Source organism: Lolium rigidum, chromosome 7, assembly GCF_022539505.1.
Source record: "Lolium rigidum isolate FL_2022 chromosome 7, APGP_CSIRO_Lrig_0.1, whole genome shotgun sequence".
Taxonomy (NCBI): Eukaryota; Viridiplantae; Streptophyta; class Magnoliopsida; order Poales; family Poaceae; genus Lolium; species Lolium rigidum.
In genome coordinates, this window is record NC_061514.1 from 304,175,193 (window position 1) to 304,202,507 (window position 27,315).

The 27,315-nt window shown below is 46.6% G+C and overlaps 2 protein-coding genes across 2 annotated transcripts; one reads left to right on the forward strand and one right to left on the reverse strand.

The window, feature by feature from the left end:
- The first annotated feature begins 280 nt into the window (after positions 1 to 280).
- Positions 281 to 1,204, forward strand: LOC124676410 (ribulose bisphosphate carboxylase small subunit, chloroplastic 1). Its single transcript, XM_047212480.1, has 2 exons — positions 281 to 497; positions 614 to 1,204. The coding sequence occupies exons 1-2, from the start codon at positions 354 to 356 to the stop codon at positions 992 to 994; spliced, it is 525 nt and encodes a 174-aa protein (XP_047068436.1). The 5' UTR covers positions 281 to 353; the 3' UTR covers positions 995 to 1,204.
- A 17,751-nt stretch (positions 1,205 to 18,955) lies between these two features.
- LOC124675839 (ribulose bisphosphate carboxylase small subunit, chloroplastic 1-like) lies at positions 18,956 to 20,392 on the reverse strand. The gene is made up of 2 exons (XM_047211913.1): positions 20,189 to 20,392; positions 18,956 to 19,563 (listed from the first exon to the last, which is right to left on the reverse strand). Exons 1-2 carry the CDS (start codon positions 20,375 to 20,377, stop codon positions 19,183 to 19,185), a joined length of 570 nt encoding a protein of 189 aa, XP_047067869.1. The 5' UTR covers positions 20,378 to 20,392; the 3' UTR covers positions 18,956 to 19,182.
- Between the last annotated feature and the right edge of the window lie 6,923 nt (positions 20,393 to 27,315).

Sequence of the window (27,315 nt, forward strand, 5' to 3'; positions counted from 1 at the left end):
CTTCCGGACTTGACCATGTCCATCTGCAATTGGTAGACAGCAGATGGAAGCTCTGAGACCCCAGTAGTGTAGATAAGTATGTGGCCATCAGTCAATGACATGTACGACAGAAATTTGGATCACAGATATGTATCCGACGGCCATCCCTCTTCCCCTGATCCGGACAGATAAGGCACCTTGCAGGAGGCAAACACCACAGCCACCCACACCATATCTCGAATGAATGGAATGGAACAGAGCTGGGCATATCTAGCAATATATACACCGTGGGTGACCCGGCCATTGTGTACCCTGCCTCCTCCTCTTCTTAGTAAAGCATATACAACTAGGCTGCTAGCTAAGTGCGCACTACAATGGCCCCTGCCGTGATGGCTTCATCGGCCACTACTGTGGCGCCCTTCCAGGGCCTCAAGTCCACCGCTGGCCTCCCCGTCAGCCGCCGCAGCGCCGCCAGCCTCGGCAGCGTCAGCAACGGTGGAAGGATCAGGTGCATGCAGGTATGTGCATCTTTAAAGTAGTAAATGCACGAGTTTTATTGACAGTCCAATTCACTCCGCACCAAATATTGAGCTGACATCCATCTCATGTATATGTGTTCTGATCAACAATTCAGGTGTGGCCGATTGAGGGCATCAAGAAATTCGAGACCCTATCTTACCTGCCACCGCTCTCGGCCGAGGCCCTCCTGAAGCAGATCGACTTTTTGATCCGCTCCAAATGGGTTCCGTGCTTGGAGTTCAGCAAGGTTGGCTTCATCTTCCGTGAGTTCGGCAGCACTCCCGGATACTACGACGGCAGGTACTGGACAATGTGGAAGCTGCCCATGTTCGGCTGCACTGACGCTGCCCAGGTCCTCAAGGAGGTGGAGGAGGTCAAGAAGGAGTACCCTGACGCCTATGTCCGCATTATCGGTTTTGACAACATCCGTCAGGTGCAGTGCGTCAGCTTCATCGCCTTCAAGCCACCAGGCTGCGAGGAGTCCGGCAAGGCATAAACTGCGAGCTGAAACAACGGCCGCTATATACTTTTGGCGAAGACTCGGTTTATTTTCCATTTAATGTGATTGTGTTTGCACGTATTCAAGTATGTATGTACCTACCGACCTAGGAAGAGCTGATATGTGAATTCTAGAACCGGCTACATGTAAAAGCATACACATACACATATACTATTATATATTATTTCCGAGTGTATTTTTATCCAATCCTCCTATTCAGTTTTTCGATGTGAATATCTATCATTTGCATTGCTGATAGATGTGCTGTAGTTTCCAAATATAAGATGATCTCCTTAAGATCAACAAAAAATTCAAGCGTCTCTCCCCAGTAAAAAACTTTATGTGACTCATTTTGTGTTACTCCCTTCCACTCCATTGTTTGTTGAGTTGCACAGCATGCTTTTTCTTTCCTTGGTGTGCTTGACCTCCTGCTAATTTTGGCCTGTCAATTTATTGGCCAATTTGGAACTCTTCCTTTGAAATAACTCCAAGGAGTTCATGTCATTTATATTCTCCACGATCTGTCTACAACTTTTTGGATGCTACATATCTACCTAAGCTTGGTACCAGGATTGAGAATGATGCTTAATTTGTTTTTTTTTGGTATCCCCTTAGTACTTCGAGTGAAAAAAAGTTTCCTTGAAAAAATGGATAATCATAGAAGAAGATTCTTTTGCCATCAAAATAGAAAGAATGGAAGAGATGTGTTTAGGTAGGCTACGGTTTGAAATTCTAAAGGAGGTTGAGGTGCTAAGGAAGTGAGATAGCAAAATATAATCTTACTTTATATGTGGCGGTGGAAGTTAGAGAGCCAGAAATGATCTTCAGTAAGATATTATTTTTGCTAAGTACTTTCTAATAAGTTCGTTGCATCTGTTAAACCTAGATTTTATAATTCTCCTTGTTGAAAAGCTTGGAACTCAAAGACATATAGTTCTACATAGTGTAATCCTAGCTAGATTCTAGATGGAAATGCACCTCTTTGTGGAAGCATCCTTCGTTGTTTGTAGTGTATGTTTCCATCTGGACGGACCCTGTTGTGAATGAATCCTTTGATGACACCATTCAATCTTTCAAATGGCATCATATTGTGCAGAAATGCCTGCCCGACGTGGATGATGTCATCCACGACATGGACAAGAAGATGCACCATGAGGTCGAAGAACGCGGGAGGGAAGTAAATCTCGAGCTTACATAGTATTTCTACGATCTCTTCCTGTAGTATGTTGAGCCATTTCACATCGATCAACTTCCTAGAGATGACATCAAAGAAGTTGCAGAGGCCAAACATCGTCTCACGGACGTGCTTATCCATTAACCCTTGGATCGTAACCGGAAGTATCTGCATCATCAGCACGTGACAGTCGTGAGACTTCATCCCGCTAAACCTCTTCTTTGCTACGTCCAGATATCTACTTATATTCCCAGAGTAACCGTGAGGAACTTTGACTCCTATGAGGCACCTGAAAAAACCCTTGAGCTCCTCCTCTCTCAGAGTGAATCCGGTAGCTTTAAGCACCACCACCTCATTATTCTTAGCCCTTTTGTGGCGACCCTGAGTCCCTTCCGTATGTTCATCATCATCACTATCGCGGGTACTGAAGTTTCTTTCTTGAGGCCAAGCAGTTTCAGCCGGTTCTTTCTTTCGGGCCATCCTTGGTCCTCTCCGGTATGTTCATCAGAATGCCAAGTAGGCTCTCTGTAATGTTCTTTGTTATGCATGACATCGAGGCTATGGGGCGTGTGGAGGACCTTCCAGTACGGCAGGTCCCAGAAAACGGACCTCGCTTTCCATACGCCCAGCAGCGGCTTTTCGCTCGGTCGCTTCTTTCCCGGCGCAGGGCACTCTTCCCAATTTTCCAAAAGCTCGTAGATTTCTTCACCGCTCCTCGGTCATGGGGCTCTTCCGAGCACGTCTTTTCCATTGAACAGGTCTCCGCGTTTTCTCCACGAGTGATCCAAGCGAAACCACATTCAAGTCCCTTATCCATGCACTTGACACATGCCTTGAATCTGTGGCTTACCTAGCATGATACATATGCGTAACCAGGATAGTCCTGCAATATCGTGGGCAATGCGGCTCTCAGAGGGAAATAATATCTTGTGTAGGCGTCCCACGTACGGGCCAACATCTCCCACAGCGTGGCTAACTTCTCTTTCAATAGCCCGAGATACAGATGCATGTAGATACCCGTTTGTTTTGGCCCCTGAATAAGAATACTCATGTGTATGTACCGCTTATTCGTACACAACCAGGGGGTAGGTTGTACGGCCATACAAACACGGACCAGGTGATATGTGTGCCACTCTTCTTTCCACAGGGATTGAGTCCATTGGTGCTCATGACCAGCCTGACGTTCCTTCCATCGCGCCCAAACTCATCTTGGAAATCAATGTCCAACGCATTCCACTGGCTAGCATCTGCAGGGTGTGTCAGGATCTTTCCCTTCTCCGGATCATCTGCGGGTTTCTCCCTTTCTGCGTGCCATTGTGCTTCCTTAGGGTCTACGAAATACTATTGCTGACGGGGAGTGATAGGAAAGTACCACACCACTTTTCGAGGAACTTTCTTGTTCCCTCTCTTGTACCATCCTTGGCCGCACACTGGAAATGTGGTTCTATCCTTGTACGTACTCGTCCCGATTAAGTGTGCAATCAATTGCATGCGTGGTACTTAAGGTGCGGTAGGTCGAGTGAGAAAACTATTTGCTTGGCCTCCTCGATACTTGTTGGCAATGTGTTGTCCTTGGGAAGACGAGCGTGCCAGAAATGCATGTTATCGTTGAAGCTAGTGTCGATCCATTTGTGTTCCGCCTTCATCTCCAGAGCCTTGAGCATTACACTCAAGCATGTATCCTCGGGCCGGCACACAGGATACAATGGACTCATCTTGTCTACCTCCATTTGCGTCAGCTTGGTTTTCTCTCTGGCTTCAACTTTGGCATTGCTCGTCTCAGGAGCATTTCTTGAACATGAGGGTCCCGCAAGGCTGAAGTTAGCGACATCTGCGTGCTCTCGTCTTCTGCACCACCATCTGCTCAGGCATTGTCTCCTTCATGATGATCGTGTCTGCCAACATCTCCTTCTTCATGATCGTAATGTTCGTCCACATTTCCTTCGTCATGATGATCACCATATCTGGGAGATTCTTCATCTTCTTTCCCGCCGTCGGCCTCTTCTTCATGACCACCATTTGTCGTCGGCTCCTTATTGAATCCGCGCACGAAACTGCGCATGAGCAGGTGATCCTCCAGTTGTCTGGAATCATGTTCGATCCACTTCCGGAGTTCGCATGTTCGACACGGACATCTTATCAGGGTCATGTTGTTCCGAACCATGTCGGCATTCATGTCTACCTTGTATCTAACCACTTGGCCTTTCGCTCATCCGGACGACCATAGTTTCATGCGCGTCATACATAGAGCAAAAGAGAGTATGTTAGAACCACACACCATGCTCACACACACATGCATGTACATGCATGCATGATCGTCGGACAATTTCGGCATGACCTATCCTAAAAATAGGACATATGACTAGTGCAAAAAAAAATCGAAATCGAAATGAATCAACATTTCAGCAAACATCCATGCACCACGCCGGTGCAAGCAACAACAAACTCTTCTTCACAAGCAAACATTGAAGCACAATACAGAGCTCAAGGTAGAAACATCGTCTCGCCATCGCACACCGCTTGAGTGCGATGATCTTCACCTACAAAACATCCATACACACCGCGCTGACAACCGCCGGCCATATAAAACATGCATCCAACTACTCACCCTCAAAAACCTATCAACCAAATCTACCAACCATAGTGGAGCAAGAGGGTGGGGTGTTGGAGAGAAAATAGTGGAGCAACATGGATGCGGAGGAGGGAAGCAAGGGTGGTTTATTACCCTATACAAATTAGAGTGGCTTCCCCTCACAAATATATCAATTAAAATAGGTTTAGCTATCAACAATGGAGGAAAGTATGAGAAAAATGGAGTGGGAGGGAGGAGCAAGACGAGCTGGTTGGAAGAGACAAGAAAGAAAAAGAGTCTTGGTAGGAAGTATGGGGATGCCAAAGTACTAGCTCTATTTTGCACATTTTGTGGTGCATATGTCAATATGCGCGACAGAAAGTTCAAATTCCGCGGCGTTTGGCATGGCACTGTCAGGCGTGAGCCCCCAATATGCATTATGTGGCGCATATGTCAACATGCACCACAGAAGTCCAACTTTCTGCGGTGCATGTTGTCATATGCACCACATAATTCCCTTCACCCTTGTGTTGTAGCGGACCCCACGTGGGCCCAACAAGAGTTCTGTGGCGCATTACTCAATATGCGCCACAGAAAGCCTCAATTTTGTGGTGCATATTGTGTAATGCGCCACAGAATTTCAACAATTATGTGGAGCATATTTTTATATGTGCCACAAAAATAAGTTGCGTAAACTATCCAACTAAAAAAGTTAATTACAATATGAAAGATAAAGAACCCCACTTTTCTAGTTCTTATGATGCACTGGGAGCTTATAGACAGAAACTCATCAGTTTTGTGGAGCATGCATTTTTAAATGCGCCACATAATATATTTATAACTATAAGCATTTTCCTAGTAGTGATCACGTATATAAACAATCTCTCATAGTCTCAAGGGCATTACAGATAAATCCAAAATTCACAGCTTCACAGTTGTTTCGACCAAACAATTTTAAATTTTGCCACAGATCTCATTTCACACCTGACTTTTCAAAGCTCACAGCTCACACCAACTTTTTTGGAATCTATAGATGAACCAAACACACCCATAGAAACCAAGTTACTAATGATACTACAAAATATGGTGGGCAACTAGCAGTGCCAAGTTGTAGGGCTTAGTATTATTGAGTTGCTCGTTGTTGTTTATAAATTAGTATCTCGAAAACTAAGTTAGCTACAAAACATAAGAAATTGCTTCACTATAAAATTGAGTTGTTTTTTCCATACCCCTAAGTTTCTTTAAAAAAAGTTTGTCTAAACATATAAAAATGGGATCTAGTTTCGAAGATCTTGTTGCGACATGCCTAACGATGAAACGGATGTCCGTTCCGACATACGCGACATACAATTTAAAAATATTGACTTTTTAAATTTTTTCGTATGAAAATTAAATACACACGTGTGGTGCCTTTGGGTGATTTCCCGTCAATCCAAAAGTTTCCTTTTCCGTACGTGGGGTAAAGAGAGCTGCTAGGACTTTTCTTTTGTGGGGTGAGTGCTGGGATATACAAACCAGCACCCCGGTGCCCCTAGCCGCGTCCATAAAACAACTCGTACCAACTACCACTAGTATATAATCCCATGAAAGGGGTTCTCAGCTCGTGTTGTGTGCACCGCCTGATACAGCTGGTCAAGGGAGGTCAGATTGTCATCAACGTCAACCGCGAGGTTGGACCTTACTTTCGCAACGCCAGGGGAGTGCGGCAGGGAGATCCGCTCTCCCCGATCCTGTTCGACTTCATTGTGGATGGACTGGCGGCCATTCTGGAAAAAGCCAGCGCGGCGGGACATATTGCGGGAGTTGTCCCGCATCTCATCCGGGAGGGGGGGTGACACATCTGCAATACGCAGAAGACACCCTGATCTTGATGAGACCAACAGGCTTAGTGATTGTGAACCTTAAGACTATCTTGTTGTGCTTTGAGAACATGTCAGGGCTTAAGATCAACTTCGACAAGAACGAAGTGGTGGTGATAGGGGTCACTGAGTAACTCCAACACAGGTGGCCTGCATGCTGAACTGTAAGCGGGGGAGTTCCCCATTAAATATCTCGGCCTCCCAAACAGTGACAAATCGCTAAGGGTAGCGGACTAGAACTTCCTGCTAGAGAAGATAGGTCATAGGGTTGACCCATGGCAGGGATTATTTCTGGCCTCGGAAGGTAGGTTGGAGTTAACCAAATCCCGCTTGTCGAGCCTCCCACTTTCTTCCATGAACCTCAATATGTTGTTTGACAACACCCATAAGGCTATGGACAAACCGTGGGCCCGCTTCTTTTGGGAGGGAGTCACATGGTGGACTGGGCAACTGTGTGGAAACCAAAGGTGTTTGGAGGATTGGGAATCCTCAATACCAAACTAATGAACATCACACTGGTGCTCAAACGAATTTGGAAATTTTACCAGGATGCAAATTGAGTGCGTGCTCAGCAAGTTCCCTAGGTATTCCTGGAATGTCAGCTGGACACAATGCGAAGATTTCCCAGCACTCATGGAAGAACTCGACGAGCGTGCTTTCCTATACGCTATCCAAGTTTGCTGCGATGGATGTCATCTTTTTGGGATCTGTCAGGTGGATCTGCACTTCCTTGAAGTCTTTAGAGGTGTCGAAAGCTTGCTCTTGCAAGGATCTACCCCCATCTGGCAGCACGTCGTGATTGGTGGTCAGCTTAGTCGCCTCGTACTCAGCTTGCATTCCGAACGACTCAGAGAGTTTGTGAAAATCTCTGTCGCACTTATCAGACAGGGAAAAACTTCCCTTCACCGTTATTGGACCCATAGGTCCAGGGATCCTGCATAACAGATATGTCTAGTGTGGTACTGCCATGAACTTGGCATATGCGGGTGATACGTCTCCGACGTATCGATAATTTCTTATGTTCCATGCCACATTATTGATGATATCTACATGTTTTATGCATACTTTATGTCATATTTATGCATTTTCCGGCACTAACCTATTAACGAGATGCCGAAGAGCCGTTCGTTGTTTTCGCTGTTTTTGGTTTCAGAAATCCTAGTAAGGAAATATTCTCGGAATTGGACGAAATCAACGCCCAGGGGCCTATTTTCACACGAAGCTTCCAGAAGACCGAAGGGAAGACGAAGTGGAACCTTCCAGAGACGCCGCCGCCGCCAATCCCATCTCGGGGGATTCAGGAGATCGCCTCCGGCACCCTGCCGGAGAGGGGAATCATATCCCGGAGGACTCTTCACCGTCATGGTCGCCTCCGGAGTGATGAGTGAGTAGTTCACCCCTGGACTATGGGTCCATAGCAGTAGCTAGATGGTTGTCTTCTCCTCATTATGCTTCATTGTCGGGTCTTGTGAGCTACCTAACATGATCAAGATCATCTATCTGTAATGCTATATGTTGTGTTTGTTGGGATCCGATGGATAGAGAATACTATGCTATGTTGATTATCAATCTATTACCTATGTGTTGTTTATGATCTTGCATGCTCTCCGTTATTAGTAGAGGCTCTGGCCAAGTTTTTACTCTTAACTCCAAGAGGGAGTATTTATGCTCGATAGTGGGTTCATGCCTCCATTAAATCTGGGACAGTGACAGAAAGTTCTAAGGTTGTGGATGTTCTATTGCCACTAGGGATAAAACATTGATGCTATGTCCGAGGATGTAGTTATTGATTACATTACGCACCATACTTAATGCAATTGTCTGTTGTTTGCAACTTAATACTTGAAGGCGTTCGGATGATAACCTGAAGGTGGACTTTTTAGGCATAGATGCATGCTGGATAGCGGTCTATGTACTTTGTCGTAATGCCCAATTAAATCTCACAATACTCATCATATCATGTATGTGCATGGTCATGCCCTCTCTATTTGTCAATTGCCCAACCGTAATTTGTTCACCCAACATGCTATTTATCTTATGGGAGAGACACCTCTAGTGAACCGTGGATCCCGGTCCATTCTTTTACATCGAATACAATCTCATCGCAATACTTGTTCTACTCGTTCTCTCGCAAACAATCATCATCCACACTATACATCTAATCCTTTGTTACAGACAAGCTGGTGAGATTGACAACCTCATCTGTTTCGTTGGGGCAAAGTACTTTGGTTGTGTTGTGCAGGTTCCACGTTGGCGTCGGAATCCCTGGTGATGCGCCGCACTACATCTCGCCGCCATCAACCTTCAACGTGCTTCTTGACTCCTACTGGTTCGATAAACCTTGGTTTCTAACTGAGGGAAACTTACGGCTGTACGCATCACACCTTCCACTTGGGGTTCCCAACGGTCGCGTGTTGTACGCGTGTCAAGCTAAATTTCTGGCGCCGTTGCCGGGGAGATCAAGACACGCTGCAAGGCGAGTCTCCACATCCCAATCTCTTTACTTTGTTTTTGTCTTGCTTTATTTTTACTACTTTGTTTGCTGCATTATATCAAAATACAAAAAAATTAGTTGCTAGTTTTACTTTATTTGTTATCTTGTTTGCTATATTAAAAACACAAAAAAATTAGTTACTTGCACTTGCTTTACTTATTTCATCATGTTTCCTTTTAATTTTACTGTAAAAGATATACCGGTGGGGCAAGGGTCTATAATTGGAAGAGATAATATAGAAGAATTTTTCACCCATGTTAGTATGCATGAAGATCTTAAAGATATACCCCTTGCAAAAGTTGTCCCTACTTATGAAGATGCCTCTGTTTGTTTGGTACGCATGATGGAAGCTAGATTTATTAGTCTCAACCCCATGATACAACACATGTTTCTTACACTTTCTGATATGAAGAGGGGAGAGAAGAGAGATTTTGTTCTAAAAGTCCTAGTGCGAGAATTTGAGGACATAGCCAAAGAAGCTAGAAAGGTTTTTAGTAAGCATGATAGGCTTGGTATGATCACCGATTTTAAAAGAACACTTGAAAAGATGGATATGGATAGGATTAAGTACACTAATAATGTTAATGATGATGGGGAGATTAAAGCACCAATACCTTGTAAGCTCCTAGCTATGCATGAAGCTCTAGATAATAATTATGCTTGGCTTGTTCCTGAAAATTTGTTTGATGAGAGTAGCAAGCCCAAGACTAATGAAAAGGGAGCCGCTGACACTTATGTATCCAAAATACTATGCATGGTTGAGAAAACTCCACACCCCGATGTTGATGCTTCGTCTCTTGATGTTACTTGATACACACTTTCTGCGCCTAGCTGAAAGGCGTTAAAGAAAAGCGCTTATGGGAGACAACCCATGTTTTTACTACAGTAGTTTTATTTTATATTTGAGTCTTGGAAGTTGTTACTACTGTAGCAACCTCTCCTTATCTTAGTTTTGTGCATTGTTGTGCCAAGTAAAGTCGTTGATAGTAAGGTTCATACTAGATTTGGATTACTGCGCAGAAACAGATTTCTTTGCTGTTACGAATCTGGGCCAAATTCTCTGTAGGTAACTCTGAAAATTATGCCAATTTACGTGAGTGATCCTCAGATATGTACGCAACTTTCATTCAATTTGAGCATTTTCATTTGATCAAGTCTGGTGCCTCAATAAAATTCGTCTTTACGAACTGTTCTGTTTTGACAGATTCTACCTTTTATTTCGCATTGTCTGTTTTGCTATGCTTGATGGATTTTTCGATTCCGTTGGCTTTCAGTAGCTTTGTGCAATGTCCAGAAGTGTTAAGAATGATTGTGTCACCTCTGAACATGTAAATTTTAATTGTGCACTAACCCTCTAATGAGTTGTTTTGAGTTTGGTGTGGAGGAAGTTTTCAAGGATCAAGAGAGAGATGATACAATATGATCAAGGAGAGTGAAAGCTCTAAGCTTGGGGATGCCCCGGTGGTTCACCCCTGCATATTTCAAGAAGACTCCAGCGTCTAAGCTTGGGGATGCCCAAGGCATCCCCTTCTTCATCGACAACATTATCAGGTTCCTCTAGTGAAACTATATTTTTATTCCATCACATCTTATGCACTTTGCTTGGAGCGTCGGTTTGTTTTTGTTTTTGTTTTTGTTTGAATAAAATGGATCCTAGCATTCATTGTGTGGGAGAGAGACACGCTCCGCTGTTGCATATGGACAAATATGTCCTTAGGCTTTACTCATAATATTCATGGCGAAGGTTGAATCTTCTTCGTTAAATTGTTATATGGTTGGAATCGGAAAATGATACATGTAGTAATTGCTAAAATGTCTTGGATAATGTGATACTTGGCAATTGTTGTGCTCATGTTTAAGCTCTTGCATCATATACTTTGCACCTATTAATGAAGAAATACATAGAGCTTGCTAAAATTTGGTTTGCATAATTGGTCTCTCTAAGGTCTAGATAATTTCTGGTATTGAGTTTGAACAACAAGGAAGACGGTGTAGAGTCTTATAATGTTTACAATATGTCTTTTATGTGAGTTTTTCTGCACCGCTTCATCCTTGTGTTTGTTTCAAATAAACCTTGCTAGCCTAAAACCTTGTATCGAGAGAGAATACTTCTCATGCATCCAAAATCCTTGAGCCAACCACTATGCCATTTGTGTCCACCATAATTACCTACTACATGGTATTTCTCCGCCATTCCAAAGTAAATTGCTTGAGTGCTACCTTTAAAATTTCTATCCTCTACCTTTACAATATATAGCTCATGGGACAAATAGCCTAAAAACTATTGTGGTATTGAATATGTACTTATGCACTTTATCTCTTATTAAGTTGCTTGTTGTGCGATAACCATGTTCCTGGGGACGCCATCAACTACTCTTTGTTGAATATCATGTGAGTTGCTATGCATGTCCGTCTTGTCTGAAGTAAGGGAGATTTGCCGCTAGAATGGTTAGAGCATGCATAATGTTAGAGAAGAACATTGGGCCGCTAACTAAAGCCATGATCCATGGTGAAAGTTTCAGTTTTGGACAAATATCCTCAATCTCATATGAGAAAAATAATTGTTGTTGAATGCTTATGCATAAAAGAGGAGTCCATTATCTGTTGTCTATGTTGTCCCGGTATGGATGTCTAAGTTGAGAATAATCAATAGCGAGAAATCCGATGCGAGCTTTCTCCTTAGACCTTTGTACGAGGCGGCATAGAGGTACCCCTTTGTGACACTTGGTTAAAACATATGTATTGCGATGATAATCCGGGTAATCCAAGCTAATTAGGACAAGGTGCGGGCACTATTAGTATACTATGCATGAGGCTTGCAACTTGTAAGATATAATTTACATAACACATATGCTTTATTACTACCGTTGACAAAATTGTTTCTTGTTTTCAAAACAAAACTCTAGCACAAATATAGCAATCGATGCTTCCCTCTGCGAAGGGCCTTTCTTTTACTTTTATGTTGAGTCAGTTCACCTATTTCTCTCCACCTCAAGAAGCAAACACTTGTGTGAACTGTGCATTGATTCCTACATACTTGCATATTGCACTTGTTATATTACTTTACATTGACAACTATCCATGAGATATACATGTTACAAGTTGAAAGCAACCGCTGAGACTTAATCTTTCTTTGTGTTCCTTCGATACCTGTACTTTGAATTATTGCTTTATGAGTTAACTCTTATGCAAGACTTATTGATGCCTGTCTTGAAGTACTATTCATGAAAAGTCTTTGCTTTATGATTCATTTGTTTACTCATGTCATTTACATTGTTTTGATCGCTGCATTCATTACATATGCTTACAATAGTATGATCAAGGTCATGATGGCATGTCACTCCAGAAATTATCTTTGTTATCGTTTACCTGCTCGGGACGAGCAGAAACTAAGCTTGGGGATGCTGATACATCTCCGACGTATCGATAATTTCTTATGTTCCATGCCACATTATTGATGATATCTACATGTTTTATGCATACTTTATGTCATATTTATGCATTTTCCGGCACTAACCTATTAACGAGATGCCGAAGAGCCAGTTCTTGTTTTTCGCTGTTTTTGGTTTCGAAATCCTAGTAAGGAAATATTCTCGGAATTGGACGAAATCAACGCCCAGGGGCCTATTTTCACACGAAGCTTCCAGAAGACCGAAGGGAAGACGAAGTGGGGCCACGGGGCGCCGCCACACTAGGGCGGCGCGGCCCTAGCGTGTGGGGCCCCCGTGACGCCTCCTGACCTGCCCTTCCGCCTACATATAGTCTTCGTCGCGAAACCCCCAGTACCGAGAGCCACGATACGGAAAACCTTCCAGAGACGCCGCCGCCGCCAATCCCATCTCGGGGGATTCAGGAGATCGCCTCCGGCACCCTGCCGGAGAGGGGAATCATCTCCCGGAGGACTCTTCATCGCCATGGTCGCCTTCGGAGTGATGAGTGAGTAGTTCACCCCTGGACTATGGGTCCATAGCAGTAGCTAGATGGTTGCCTTCTCCTCATTATGCTTCATTGTCGGGTCTTGTGAGCTGCCTAACATGATCAAGATCATCTATCTGTAATGCTATATGTTGTGTTTGTTGGGATCCGATGGATAGAGAATACTATGCTATGTTGATTATCAATCTATTACCTATGTGTTGTTTATGATCTTGCATGCTCTCCGTTATTAGTAGAGGCTCTGGCCAAGTTTTTACTCTTAACTCCAAGAGGGAGTATTTATGCTCGATAGTGGGTTCATGCCTCCATTAAATCCGGGACGATGACGAGAATGTTCTAAGGTTGTGGATGTCTTGTTGCCACTAGGGATAAAACATTGATGCTATGTCCGAGGATGTAGTTATTGATTACATTACGCACCATACTTAATGCAATTGTCTCGTTGTTTGCAACTTAATACTGGAAGGGGTTCGGATGATAACTCTGAAGGTGGACTTTTTAGGCATAGATGCATGCTTGGATAGCGGTCTATGTACTTTGTCGTAATGCCCAATTAAATCTCACAATACTCATCATATCATGTATGTGCATGGTCATACCCTCTCTATTTGTCAATTGCCCAACTGTAATTTGTTCATCCAACATGCTATTTATCTTATGGGAGAGACACCTCTAGTGAACTATGGACCCCGGTCCATTGTTTTACATCGAATACAATCTATCGCAATACTTGTTCTCTCGTTCTCTGCAAACAATCATCATCCACACTATACATCTAATCCTTTGTTACTGACAAGCCGGTGAGATTGACAACCTCACTGTTTCGTTGGGGCAAAGTACTTTGGTTGTGTTGTGCAGGTTCCACGTTGGCGCCGGAATCCCTGGTGTTGCGCTGCACTACATCTCGCCGCCATCAACCTTCAACGTGCTTCTTGACTCCTACTGGTTCGATAAACCTTGGTTTCTAACTGAGGGAAACTTACTGCTGTACGCATCACACCTTCCACTTGGGGTTCCCAACGGTCGCGTGCTGTACGCGTGTCAGCGGGTCATCCCAAGAGTGTGTGGTATTGCGGTGACCAATCTATAACCTCAAACTCGATCTTTTCTTTCCTGAAGTTTTCTTTTGTTCCAAACTGCACGTCGACTGCTATTTTGCCGAAGGGATAAGTTGGTTTCTCGGGTGTGATGCCACAAAAGCGTGTGTCTGTTGGCGTTAGGTTAGCCAATGAAATGTTCATCTTCCTTAATTTATCCGCATAAATGAGATTTATGATGCTTCCTCCGTCGATGAATATGCGAGAGACATCATATCCTTCAATAACTGCTGGTAACACAATTGTTGAGTGTCTTGGCCACGACACTTGTGGCGGATGATCCTCTATGGTGAATCCTATCGGTTGACCTGACCAATTTAGATACTCGATGGTTTGCGGGGGTGCCAACACTGCCATGTTTACTTGTCGCGAAATCAGCTTCTGTGATCTATTCGATGATCTTCCCTTCTGTATCATCGACACTGCTCCCCTTGTAGGGGTGAAATCGTCATTGGTATTTGGAGGACCCGCAATTTGCAATTGATGTTGGTTTGCACTGGTGCTTGCGGGTGATGGTGGCAATGGTATGTGCACCTCACTCCTTGGTCCTTGTGCATATCCTCCTCTGATTGCCACTGCATGCGTGTTCTCTGTCGCCCTTCGCAAAGCTTGAAATGTTCGAAAATCTTTCTGAAGTTGTCTCGATTGTCTTCTCCCGTCAGAGTCGATGTAGAAGTGCATCTGGCATGGTCCGTTGAGAAGTTCTTCGGGTGACACCTTTTATGGCCGTGGAAACCTAGGTCGACTATTTTGCTTGCTGGAGCTTGGTGCATCTCTATTATCACTTCGTTGCTCATTGCTCCTGCGATAATCATCGCGATGGTTGCTACCATTGTTGTTGCGGAAGCCAGCCGATACTTGGCTGGGACCGTCGTATTCCACAAAGTTACGGAAGCATCTCCTGTGTTGGTTGCTATTTCTGTTGCAATCCTCCTCGGGTGAGCGTTGTCGTTTATTATGGACAACATCTTCACCATCAGCCCACCTATCCGCTGTTTCCATAACCTCTGCTACTGTTCTTGGATTAGATCTTCCCAATTCTTCGACAAGATCATTTCTACGTATACCTCCGATGAATGCATCGATTGCCCTTTCATCAGACATGTACTCGGCCGAGTTTTTGATGAGACACCACAGCTGGATATATGCCCTGTGTGCACGTGCTTAGGTGCTCTATTGACGCTACTTTCTTGCAGGTGGACCGGAAGTTTTGCACGAATAAGTTCTCGAAGTTTTCCCAGCTATCTATGGATCCTTCGGGCAATTTTCTCATCCAAGATCTTACGGCTCCATTGAGGTGAACCTGGATGCTTTCCATAGCTGTTGCTCTTGTGCCACCCATCAATTTCATTGTTTCCAGATAATCGACCAACCAATCCTCTGGGTCATGTAATCCATCAAACTTTTTATAGTTGTAGGGTAATTTGAAGCTGATGGGTACTCGAGTCTTGCGAACCCTACGAGTAAAGCAAGGGAGTCCACACAAGTCTTCATCACTATCCTCTGTTGTTTGGCGATTTTCTTGGGTTCTATTCTCCGGACCTCTTTCTTCTCATGCTCTATCAACTCGAGCTTGACCTGTAGTGTTTCTCGCGTCACCTTCTCTTGAAATATCTCAAGTTGCCGCCACTATCCGTCGAGGACTATTTTGTCTTGGACTATTCCGGCGTGGAGAACTGGCGGGTTGTTGTACTATTTCTTTCCCCGCTATTGCTGCGCCCATGACGCCGATTCCTGCCATAGCTGTCTGATACGGAGATGCCCGAGGATCGCCTTGAGGTGGTCTAGTTGCCATCAAATATGCGTGTGTCGCCATGTATCCTGCCTCTAGCGTTTTTGGGATGATATGCCCTCTCGTATCTATCGATATGAAGGACATGTCGAGATTTTGAACCAGGTTTTCTTGCTCAGCTTCAGGTATGCCAGCCATCCGAGACCTTGCTCTTCCACGGCTATCTCTATGGTTGTCTGCCAAGTTTCTCCAGTTCTGACTCAAGATAGCTATTCGCTCGCTGGAAGCGTCTGATGCGGCTCTTCTTTCATCAAGTTTCGGTTGTAACTTTTCTAACTCGCGTCTTGAACGACGGAGTTTATACTGATATGCTTGTAGCGCTACTGGTGAAGCTTGTGTAGTCATCGGCTCTGTGTCGTTCATGGCCTCTATCGCTCTATCCCACGCATCTTGCGGTACCTGTACCTTTTCTCTTGGTTGAGCTCCCACATATTTATTCCCTCTTCCTCTTGTAAGATCTGCGAGATCGACATAGGGGTTCCCTAAATCGTCGAAAGCCTCAGATTCTTCGTCAGCTTCACGGCTTGATCCTGTGATTACACAAATCTGGTGGTATGTTGTATTTGTGTTTTCATCGCACTCATTATAGGTGACACTGTCGTATAGATCGGAGAAGACCTCCCTGTTAGCAGCGTAGTTTGTTGTGTTGGTGAAGTCGAAGTTGATGAAGCTTTCCGAGTCGCTATCTTGAGATAGATCGGTTTCCGTGATCGACCCGAAAGTCATCTCATCAAACAGATCAGCGAGTTTCCCGCTATTAGCGGGCTAGGTGAAGCATGGTGGCGAAACTTCTTCATCGCCTGACTCAACGGATGATGCCGACGATCCCGAGTAATCAGGCTCGGCCGCCAACGGTCCCGAAAAAATCGGTGCCAAAAAACAGTGTGATCCTTCTTTCCCGACGAGGAAGAGGAAACTCCCGAACGTCATATCCATCGACTCCTCCAGATTGACATATGAATGAAAACGACGGGAGGGTGAGGAACAAAATCGACAAGATCAGGTTGGACTTGTTTACCTCCTTCCATCGTGTTGCTCATTGCCGATGATGTTCACCATCGAGATCAGGACCATGCGTCCTCCAATTCCCACAGACGATGCCAATTGATGAGGGATTAACTCGTCAATGCCTAGGTATTGTAGACTTAGGGTTTCATAAGAAGTAGAGGGCAAGTAGATCTTGAAGGTTTCATCCGAACAAAAGTGCTCAACTCAATATTACGGTGGCTAGGGTTACAATGATTCGATCCTTATCTCACCCTCGGCTTCCCCTTTATATAGGAGGTGAAGCCGAGGCTTTTCCGAGTCGTACAAGTTATAATTTATCGGGCCTCGTTGGGCCTTTCCATATATTTATACAATTTCCTATAATTACTCTATCTTCCTAATCCGAGGATCTCCAATCTTCTGGGCGTCCAAAGCTTTGAGTCCATGGTCGTCCTGCTTTCATGTGGACCAGGGGTATTGATTTGACATGCCCCATAGTCATACCTATGTCAGATGGTCTATGTACAGATATCATCTGCGCAAAATACCTTGGTGGCCGGGACCTTTTTGATGTCAAGGTACTGACCCGGGGCTCCCATTTCTGAAATTCCATACAAAAGATCAAATGGTATTTCAAGCTGGGAGCCAAACATGAAGTGTGCAATGGAAGACACACCCGTTTTTGGTTGGACTGGTGGACGGGTTGGGACCCCTTTATGGCCAGATTCCCTTGCCTATTTAGCTGTTGCACTGATCCTTTGGTCTCCGTGTTCGATGCAAGACCACGGGAAGGGAATCCCGAGGTTTGGGAACTTGCATTTGGGAGACGGTTTGGACTCGCCGAGGCTGCAGAGTGGGACAACTTGTGCCGAGAAGTCACGGGTTGACAGCCAGTGATCGAGGAAGACAAGGTGTCTTGGTCACTCGCGGCATCTGGGGACTTCACATCTAAATCGGTCTACCTTGGACTGACGTAGGGAGCGGCAGTCACCTGCTTCAAGGAAGCTTGGCGCACCAAGGTCCCTTCCAAGGTCAAGGTGTTCTTGTGGCAACTCATCAGGGGACGTCTCCCGTCATGTGAACAGATTGCCAAGCAACATGGACCATCGGATGTGAGGTGCGCGTTGTGCTCTGAGATAGAAGATTGCAACCACATCTTTTTCTCTTGCCCCATCGCCAGATTGATGTGGGATGAAGTTAAGGAACTCCTACACTACGACTGGAAACCCGCAGGGCCGGGGAAGTTCATTGCAATCGCCCAGGGCCTTTATGGCCCCCTTCATAGGCTAGTTTGGTTTACATTCGCGGCTCAATGCTCGACCTTGTAGACTATCCAAAACAAACTAACCATTGAAGGAAATATGATTGGAAACCTAGCTGATGTCTTTTTTCGGATGTTGATTCATATACAGTGTTGGAGGGTTCTGCTGAGAGAAAGGGATAGGGCGCTGTTGGGCGTGGCGGTGGACGATGTCAGGAGATTGTACGCGAGGTTGCGAGCTGAGTAGCGGAGGACCCTCAGTGGACGCTCGATGATGGACTTCTTCATTTCCTCTATCTAGTTTGGTTGCGTGCATGTAAAACGCTTGTAGCGTCAGTTCGTCTTCCTGGTGGGTTGGGTCGGGCAGCTTCAGCTGTGGTGGTGTGAGTGTGGTTTGTACGATGTTTGTGAACTATCCGTTTCGCCGTGAGGGCTTTATTTATAAAGCCGAGCCATGAGGCCTTATGTTTTTTTAAAAATCTCTGAGGTATTTATTCACGTGCCGTGGCTCCTCCATCTCTTTGATTTGAACGCAGATCTTTTCCTTTGAAGAGTCGAGCCTTCTTTTTTTTGGAACAAGCCTCTGGCCAGACAGTGCTCCAAAATATACGCTTTTGATCCCTTGGCCCTGACCGGAGCTGTGCAATTACCTGTGACTCTGCGAGGCATGAGGGAAGCGGTGTATTATATGCTCTTTAAGAGCTGTGTAATATATGTGCTGAACAGTGTTTCAGAGGTAGCCAATGGTTTAAGTTAGAGAGATATCAATGGCATGGAGCTATAGAATTGATTACCGTGAATGTAGATTGCGCTAAACTCCATCGCAACCCGGTGAGATATATAGATATTCAGTATTTGACGGGTCACAAACTCTTTACAACTTGTTGATCTCAAAGTATTTAACAACTTGCATACACACACAATATGTGGAACTAAAAGTAAAACCCGCAAAGCGGAGTTGTCATCGAAAACTGAACCAAGAGACTCCATATATCGGATTCCTAGCTGGCAGCTTATGCCTTGCCGGACTCCTCACAGCCTGGTGGCTTGAAGGCGATGAAGCTGACGCACTGCACCTGACGGATGTTGTCGAAACCGATGATGCGGACATAGGCGTCAGGGTACTCCTTCTTGACCTCCTCCACCTCCTTGAGGACTTGGGCGGCGTCTGTGCAGCCGAACATGGGCAGCTTCCACATTGTCCAGTACCTGCCATCGTAGTATCCGGGAGTGCTGCCGTGCTCACGGAAGATGAAGCCAACCTTGCTGAACTCCAGACAGGGAACCCATTTGGAGCGGATCAAGAAGTCAATCTGCTTCAGGAGGGCCTCCGACGAGAGCGGTGGCAGGTAAGATAGGGTCTCGAACTTCTTGATGCCCTCAATCGGCCACACCTGAATTGTTGAAAGAACACACACTCAGCTCAATACTTGATGCTAAGTGATTTTTTTCTTCTTTTGAGGGAACATCAACCATTTGTTCTTTTAATAAAGTGAATTCCAGTTTTAACCTCTACTCGTGCATTTGTGACACTAATTACGCCATCTCGTCTAGATTACAAATTTTAGAGACTTTGGGCAGTCTTCTTTTATGCATATCTATTAGGCAAGGTGTGAAGTGATGATTAAGACTTCAAAATATTAGGACAACGACAATTATTTGAACAGATGGTGCAGAAAAGGTTGGACAAGATCATGCCAGCCTTATCTAACAGAATATAGATAATGCTAAAATGGAGATAAACCCATGTTCGAAGTTTTATAGGAGATGAACTTCCATAAAATGTTCACTAAATAGGATAATATATATGTGTCACTAATGCAGAATTATGGAATAAAAAGTGGACTTCACTATTTTTTATACATTTTCGGTTGCACTAATGAAGATATATAGGTATATAGAGCTGTCTTAGTACAGTATTTACAAAGAGGTTTAAATAAAGGGAGTCAAGTCATGATTGATGCTAAGTGAATTGGACGGACGAGAAAACTCATGTGTTCCGTTTAAAATTTTCCATACCTGCATGCATCTGATCCTTCCACCATTGCTGACGCTGCCGAGGCTGGCGGCGCTGCGGCGGCTGACGGGGAGGCCCGCGGTGGACTTGAGGCCCTGGAAGGGTGCGACGGTGGTGGCCGAGGAAGCCATCACGGTGGGAGCCATGGTGTTGGAGGGGAGCAGGAGGCAGGCTACACTTGAGGCCCCCATTGACGGGTCACCCAGGGTATATATAACCATGTGCTCAACCCCGTTTCTTTCTTACAGGATGTGGAAGGGGTGGTTGCCGTTCGCCTGCTGCCTTTTTTCCTTATCCTCGTGGATCAGTGGAAGAGGCATGGCCGTCGGATGCATTGTGCGTGCTGAAAGTTTCAGTCGTCCAGGTCCCTGGTTATGGTCGCCACATATCCGTTTTTCCAACTTTGCATGTTTTCCTTTTCATTCCATCCTGCGGTAGGTAGGGCTTGAAAGATGCTTCCTGTATTTATTTGACATTGTGACTTGAGTGGTACAGGAAAAATCTTAAGAACATTAATAAATTATTTGACGTTGTAACTTGAGCTGGATCGAAAGCTAGCTGCCAGACAAGTAAAGATCGAGCACGTACTGGCCAGCATAAAGCCAAGATTGATCCTATATCCAGATCGGTGGGAGCTAGCTAGAAACATTAATATATTATCCTAAGAAACCTTTAAAATAATCCCGAGATGTTGCTCAAAAATTCTCAAATAGAATTGGACACACATGTACAGCACCCTACTTATTTTCCAATTAACATCTTATAATCAAATGCAGAGCATATCCATACTACGCATTGAAACCCAGCATCAAACCAGGCATCTACAATCAAGCTTCTAATTTTGAGCTAGCTATGGTGTCATTAGAGCATCTCGAGTCGCGTCCCCCAAAGGGATCTCAGACGTACCAGACAAAAAAACGTTCAGTCGCGTCCCCCAAAGCCCCTTTTTGTCCGGCGTGGCCCAGTACGGTGTCCGGTGCCCCGAGCCCGTCCCCGCTACACAGGGGACGCTCCGGGCTCGCCGGACACAACGAAAAACGAGACTAGGAGGCGCGGGACCGACGCGTTAGCGGCACAGAAAAAATTCAACCCCCTCTCTCGCCGCGTATTTCTGCCCTCCCAACACATTTTACCTCATATCCCGCTAATTCATGTCTCCCTCCCGCCGTCGCTACTCTGTTCCTCCTGCCGACGCTACCCTCTCCCCATCCATGGCGCCACCGACAGCCCCAAAAATGGCCAAGAAAGCGGCCAAGAAGTCGCCGGGCAATGAGACGAAAGGGGCGAAGGCGCCCTTCGCGAAGCCACGAAAGGCGCCGGCTCCGAAGAAGATGTCGGAAGGCTGGACCAAAGATCAGTGGCATCAAGATGTCTGCACCGGAAGATGTCGACGGTGGAGCAGAAGGAACGGAGGGCGGCGCAGCTAGAGTAGAAGGCATTGGCGGCGCGCGCGCACCAGCACGCGCTGGCCGGGTGTATCGCTGCCACCAACGCGAGCCCATGGAGTACGTCGGTGCCGGTGTATATTCCGGGAATGGTCTCTCCATCGACATTCGGGTTCTACAACGATGGCCCCACCGCCACTCCCGGGTGCGTGACGCCAAACTTGTCGCCGCACTACCAAGATACGCTGCCGCATGGCGGCTTCAAGCCCAACGTCATCTTCTACTCCCCGGCGTACGAGCAAGCGCCCCAGCGCGAGCCAGGACCCGGTGCGGATGGCGCCCCGTTCACTGGCCGCAGGGGCCCGCTCGAATTTGAGGCGCCGGTGCTATGGAGGAGGAGGACGACGAGGACGAGGATGAAGAGGACGACGAGGACGCGGGTGCCGCGGAGGATGGCGAGGATCTCGTGGAGGTTGACGCGGTCAGCGTGAGGAAGAAGAAGAAGAAGAAGAAGGCGTCGGGCACACGAGGCCCCAAGTGGACGGTTCTGGAGCATCAATGTCTATGCGAGTCGTGGTCGACGGTGAGCCATGACTCCATCATAGGTGCCAACCAAAAGTATAGAAAGTATTGGGCGAGGATCAAGGCTGAGTTTGATGAGCGCAAGCTAATCAACCGTGACTACAACAAAGTGACAATAAAGAGGAGCCAAAAAGGCAATGTTGACGCGATGGGCCATCATCCAGGCATCGGTGAACATGTTCCATGGGTTCTATCATGAGGTTGAGACCAGAGGCGACAGCGGCATCGACGTCAGCGGCGTGGTACGACTCTTTCTTAGCTAATCTGTAGCGCCTACATTTTGTTCGTTGATCTGTGATTGTGTTTCATGTTTTTAGTTCGACAAGGCCATGGATGTGTACCAGAAGAACTCGGACGGGAAGTCGTTCGCGCTGATGCATTGCTCTACCAAGCTCAAAAAGAACGAGAAATGGTGGCTAACGCGCGTTTCGTTGTCGAAGAGGAAAGACGCCATTGATCTAGAAGCGCCGCTTGCAACATCGGCAGGGCATCCTATCAGCAACAAGGCTGCCTTGGATGACCCTGCTCGACCGAGAAGACGCAGGCGTCGATCACGCAGTTCCTCGCCGAGGTCTCCTCGACCCTGCTCTCCCACGACAAAAAGACCGACGAAATATGGGCGGCGTTGTTCAAGAGGCAAGAGGAGAAGATGGAGCTCAAGAAACGCAAGGACGACATGTACCTACTGACAGCGTCGACAGAAGGAATGTCTCCCCGGACTCGGGCGGCGCACAACTTCTTCAAAGGCCAGATCCTCGACGACATCAAAGCTAAGGTGGCGGCGGACGAGGCAGCGGCATCAACCCCAATCCTAGAGCAAGAGCCGGCAGACGCGTCTGCGACAACATCTGCTAGTACACCTGCGTTGGCTGCCTCGGCGTCAGCGACAGAGCTTGCACACCAGGCAGATCACGACGAGTTCGTCGTGATCGACGGGCCTATGTCAACTCAGGATGCGCCCGTCGGTGTCGGTGTCGCCGTCGCCCAACCCCATCCCATTCTTCTATTTTTTACGTCGGCTTGTAATATGATCGCGCGTTCACTACTTTGATCGCAGCTACACTGATCGCGATGATTTCGGTGGGAACGATCTCTTTTAAATGCAAACCATTTGAATTTCTGTTTGGGGACGGCGTTTGGGGGACGCGGCTAGGGAGCGACATCCCCTAAACGCAGCAAAAACAAAACACATCACCCAAACGATCTAGCGCTGTTTGGGGGACACTTTGGGTGACGCGGCTGGAGATGTTCTTAATCATTACAACTAGGTACATAGACAGGTACTGATATATGTGGTAGCAAGAATACAAAATGGCGCTTGGAAAGCTGAGCTATCCTGGGCGAAGAGGAACATATCTAGTTCTACAGGCCCTCTGTGTGCTACTGGATTCCTGCAAATCTGTACCGTTCGATGTGGGTCATCGGTTTGGATTCACATAACTGCAGGTCTGCCACATACCATGGCACATATGCAGACTGCTCCTTCCAATTATTTGAATTGTGACACCAGATCCAACCTTTACATTCTCTCTCTGCTGTCTCACGGGAGTAAATTTGCCCCCAAATTGATGCTAGGTTGGAGATCAATTCATTCCCGAATCAAACCATGTTTGGAGGAGCTTAGCACGCTGGTGTCAAGCACATATCTGGACGAAACCTCATGCATCGTGTAGCTTACGGCCGACTGCTGCCACCTGCCGAGATGTATTATAGATGCAACCGTTCTTGGCACCCCTGTCTTGTGGGCTGTTGAATACTTGAGTTCCCGTGTGGCACGCCCAGATCGAGAGTGTGCGGCAGCCTGACGATAGAGGTTCTGATCAACTGTCCAAATCTTAGCACAAAATCATGAAAAATTTATGTAAGCAATTACCCTGCCTGTTTGGATTCCGTAATTATTTTTGAAATGCACATACCGTGACTACTTGGATTCAATAATTTTTTCTGGTATAAGAAAGATAACACAATTGGCCACACAACACACTTCTCATTGACAGCAACGGCATATACATATACAGGATGGCGCATCGTGCAAAGACGCAAGGATCGGATCGTGGGCGCACCTATCGCCGCACGTCCCTAAGACTCGGACCTCTAGCTCTATCCGTTACATGGTTCTGTACACTCTACAACGGTTACATGACTCGTATAATACACGGTATTCAACAGCCCCCGCAGACTGAACGTCGGTGGAGACGATGTTCAGGCTGGACCTAAATTCAGAGAACACTGGCGATGGTAACCCCTTGGTAAAAATATCAGCGTACTGCGACGAGGAAGGGACATGGAGAACTTTGGCTTCTCCAAGGGCAACTCGATCCCGGACGAAGTGCAAGTCGATCTCCACATGTTTGGTTCGTTGATGCTGGACGGGATTGGAGGAGAGGTACATGGCGCTGACGTTGTCGCAGTACACAATGGTGGCACGGACTGGCGGCTGGTGGAGCTCGAGGAGAAGTTGGCGCAGCCAACAGGACTCTGCAATACAGTTGGCGACGGCCCTGTATTCCGCTTCCGCACTTGATCGAGAGACTGTGGGCTGGCGTTTGGAGGACCAAGACACCAAGTTCTGTCCGAGGAAGACACAGAAGCCAGAGGTCGATTTTCGGGTGTCGGGGCAGCCAGCCCAATCGGCATCGCTGTAGGCCACCAGATCATGGGCAGTGGAGCGGTAGAACTGAAGGCCATAGTGCGCCGTACCACGGAGATACCGCAAGACACGCTTGATCAACTGAAAATGGGAGGTAGTCGGAGCGTGCATGAACAGACAAATTTGTTGGACGGCATATGCAAGATCAGGTCGGCTCAATGTGAGGTACTGTAGAGCACCTGCAAGGCTTCTGTAGAGAGAGGCGTCATGGAAGGGAACGCCATCGGTGGCAGACAATTTGGAGCGAGTGTCAACCGGAGTGGAGATTGGGTTACACTGTAACATATTGGCGCGGTCCAAAATCTCTAGAGCATATTGCTGTTGGGAGAGGAATAGACCAGAGGCATTGCGATGAACATTAATACCAAGAAAGTGGTGGAGTTCACCAAGGTCCGACATGGAAAATTCAGCTGGAGGGAGGTGATGATGGTGCGGAGAAGGGTGGTGGTATTGGCTGTCAAAATTAAGTCACCGACGTAGAGAAGCAAATATGCAATGTTAGACCCACGGTGAAGAATAAAGAGTGGGGAATCACACTTAGAAGCCACAAAACCGAGGGTCAAAAGAAACGAGGTGAACCGTTGAAACCATGTGCGAGGAGCTTGTTTAAGCCCATATAAGGATTTGTTGAGCCGACAAACATGGTTTGGAAAGTGTGGATCCGAAAAGCCAGATGGTTGGTTGCAATACACGGTTTCTTGGAGATGACCATGCAAGAAAGCATTTTTGACATCAAGCTGATTGATGGCCCACCCATGAGAGACGGCAAGAGATAGTACCACGCGAATAGTAGCCGGTTTGACGACCGGACTGAATGTCTCATCATAGTCCACTCCAGCTTGTTGAGTGAAGCCGCGAAGTACCCAGCGAGCCTTGTACCGTGCGAGGGAGCCGTCGGGGTTAGTCTTGTGTCGAAAAATCCACTTCCCGGTGACCACCTTCACGCCTGCAGGACAAGGAACCAACGACCAAGTGTCATTCCGCATTAAAGCATTATATTCGTCAAGCATTGCGTGTTGCCAATTAGGATCCTTAAGGGTTGTTTTGTATGAGGAGGGGATGGGAGAAATAGGGCTGGTGGAGGCAGACAGATTAAATAGGCGTTTGGGCATGAGGTAGCCGGATTTGGACCTGGTGCGCATCTTGTGTGCATTTGTGGGTGGCTCTATCGGTGCAGCACGATGCGGGAGGACGGTGGGACGTGGCGCAGTCGGAGTGGTGGGAGGGGAATCTGGCTGGGGAACAGATTGGGTGGAGGGAGCAGGAGAGGTGACAGGCGAATCAGGTGCAGGCGCTGGCGACGCGGTTTCTGTCGTGGAAGGGACGGGGGATTCTGTCTGGGTGGATCCCGGGGAAGATGCGGTGGGGGCAGGGACAGGGGGTGCAGGCCAGGTAGGTGGGACGCTGATCCCGAAGGGGATTTTGGGTGGATCGTCTGTGGCTGGTGGGTGTGGGCTACACGGTGTGGCAGTGGAGGGAGGATGATAAGGAAAAATGGATTCGTCGAATGTGATGTGACGGGAAATTATGACGCGGCGGGTGGAGAGGTCAAAATATCGGTAGCCTTTCTGTTCACGTGGATAACCAATGAACACACATCGTGTGGACCGTGGGGCGAGCTTGTGTGGGGCCGTGGCGTACAAGTTTGGATAGCACAAGCATCCGAACATACGGAGGTGGGAATAGGTGGGGTATTGACCAAATAGTGAAAAATGGGGCGTGGCGTGATGAATGGCACTGGAGGGACGTATGTTGAGGAGGTGGGTGGCGGTATGGAGAGCTTCGACCCAAAAGGGTGGAGGCATATGGGCTTGGACAAGAAGAGTTCGTACGACATCATTGGTGGTGCGGATCATACGCTCGGCCTTACCGTTTTGAGGGGACGTGTGAGGGCATGTGAGGCGAAAAGAAATGCCATTGGCAGAGAGAAAGGAGCGGAGGTCGTGGTTAATGAATTCTCCTCCGTTGTCACATTGAATGCATCGGATAACTACATTAAATTGGGTTTTGACGAAGGTGAAGAAACGTTGGAGAGTGAGAGAGGTGTCGGATTTTTGTTTGAGAGGAAATGTCCATGAGTAATGCAAGTAATCATCCAAGACAATAAGATAATATTTATAGCCAGAATAACTAGACATGGCTGAGGTCCACAGATCACAGTGAATAAGTTGAAATGGAGCCGTAGTAAAGCTAGAGGAAGAAGAAAAGGCTAGCCTAGGTTGGCGTCCTAATTGACATGCCTCACAAAGAGTAGACAATTTGGTGCTCTTATTACATGGTTGAAGGAAATCAGAAGAAATTCGAGAGAGATTATTATCACTAAGGTGTCCTAGCCGGCGGTGCCATAGATCACGTGTGGTGGAGACGGAGAAAGCTGAAGCTGGGACGGTGGAATCGCCGATGAAGGGGTAAAGGTCGCCACGACTATTGGACCTTAGAAGAAGACGCCCCGTTGCCAAATCCTTCACAGAAAAACCGAAGGGGTCAAACGCTATAATGCACCAATTATCAG

What these genes read in the sequence shown, in the direction of transcription:
- LOC124676410 (XM_047212480.1), top strand. Translation starts at nt 354, where the DNA reads ATGGCCCCTGCCGTGATGGCTTCATCGGCCACTACTGTGGCGCCCTTC. An exon ending in GAAGGATCAGGTGCATGCAG is followed by an intron (nt 498 to 613) that starts GTATGTGCATCT and finishes TCAACAATTCAG; the next exon opens with GTGTGGCCGATTGAGGGCAT.
- LOC124675839 (XM_047211913.1), bottom strand. Translation starts at nt 20,377, where the DNA reads ATGGGGGCCTCAAGTGTAGCCTGCCTCCTGCTCCCCTCCAACACCATG. An exon ending in GAAGGATCAGATGCATGCAG is followed by an intron (nt 19,564 to 20,188) that starts GTATGGAAAATT and finishes TCAACAATTCAG; the next exon opens with GTGTGGCCGATTGAGGGCAT.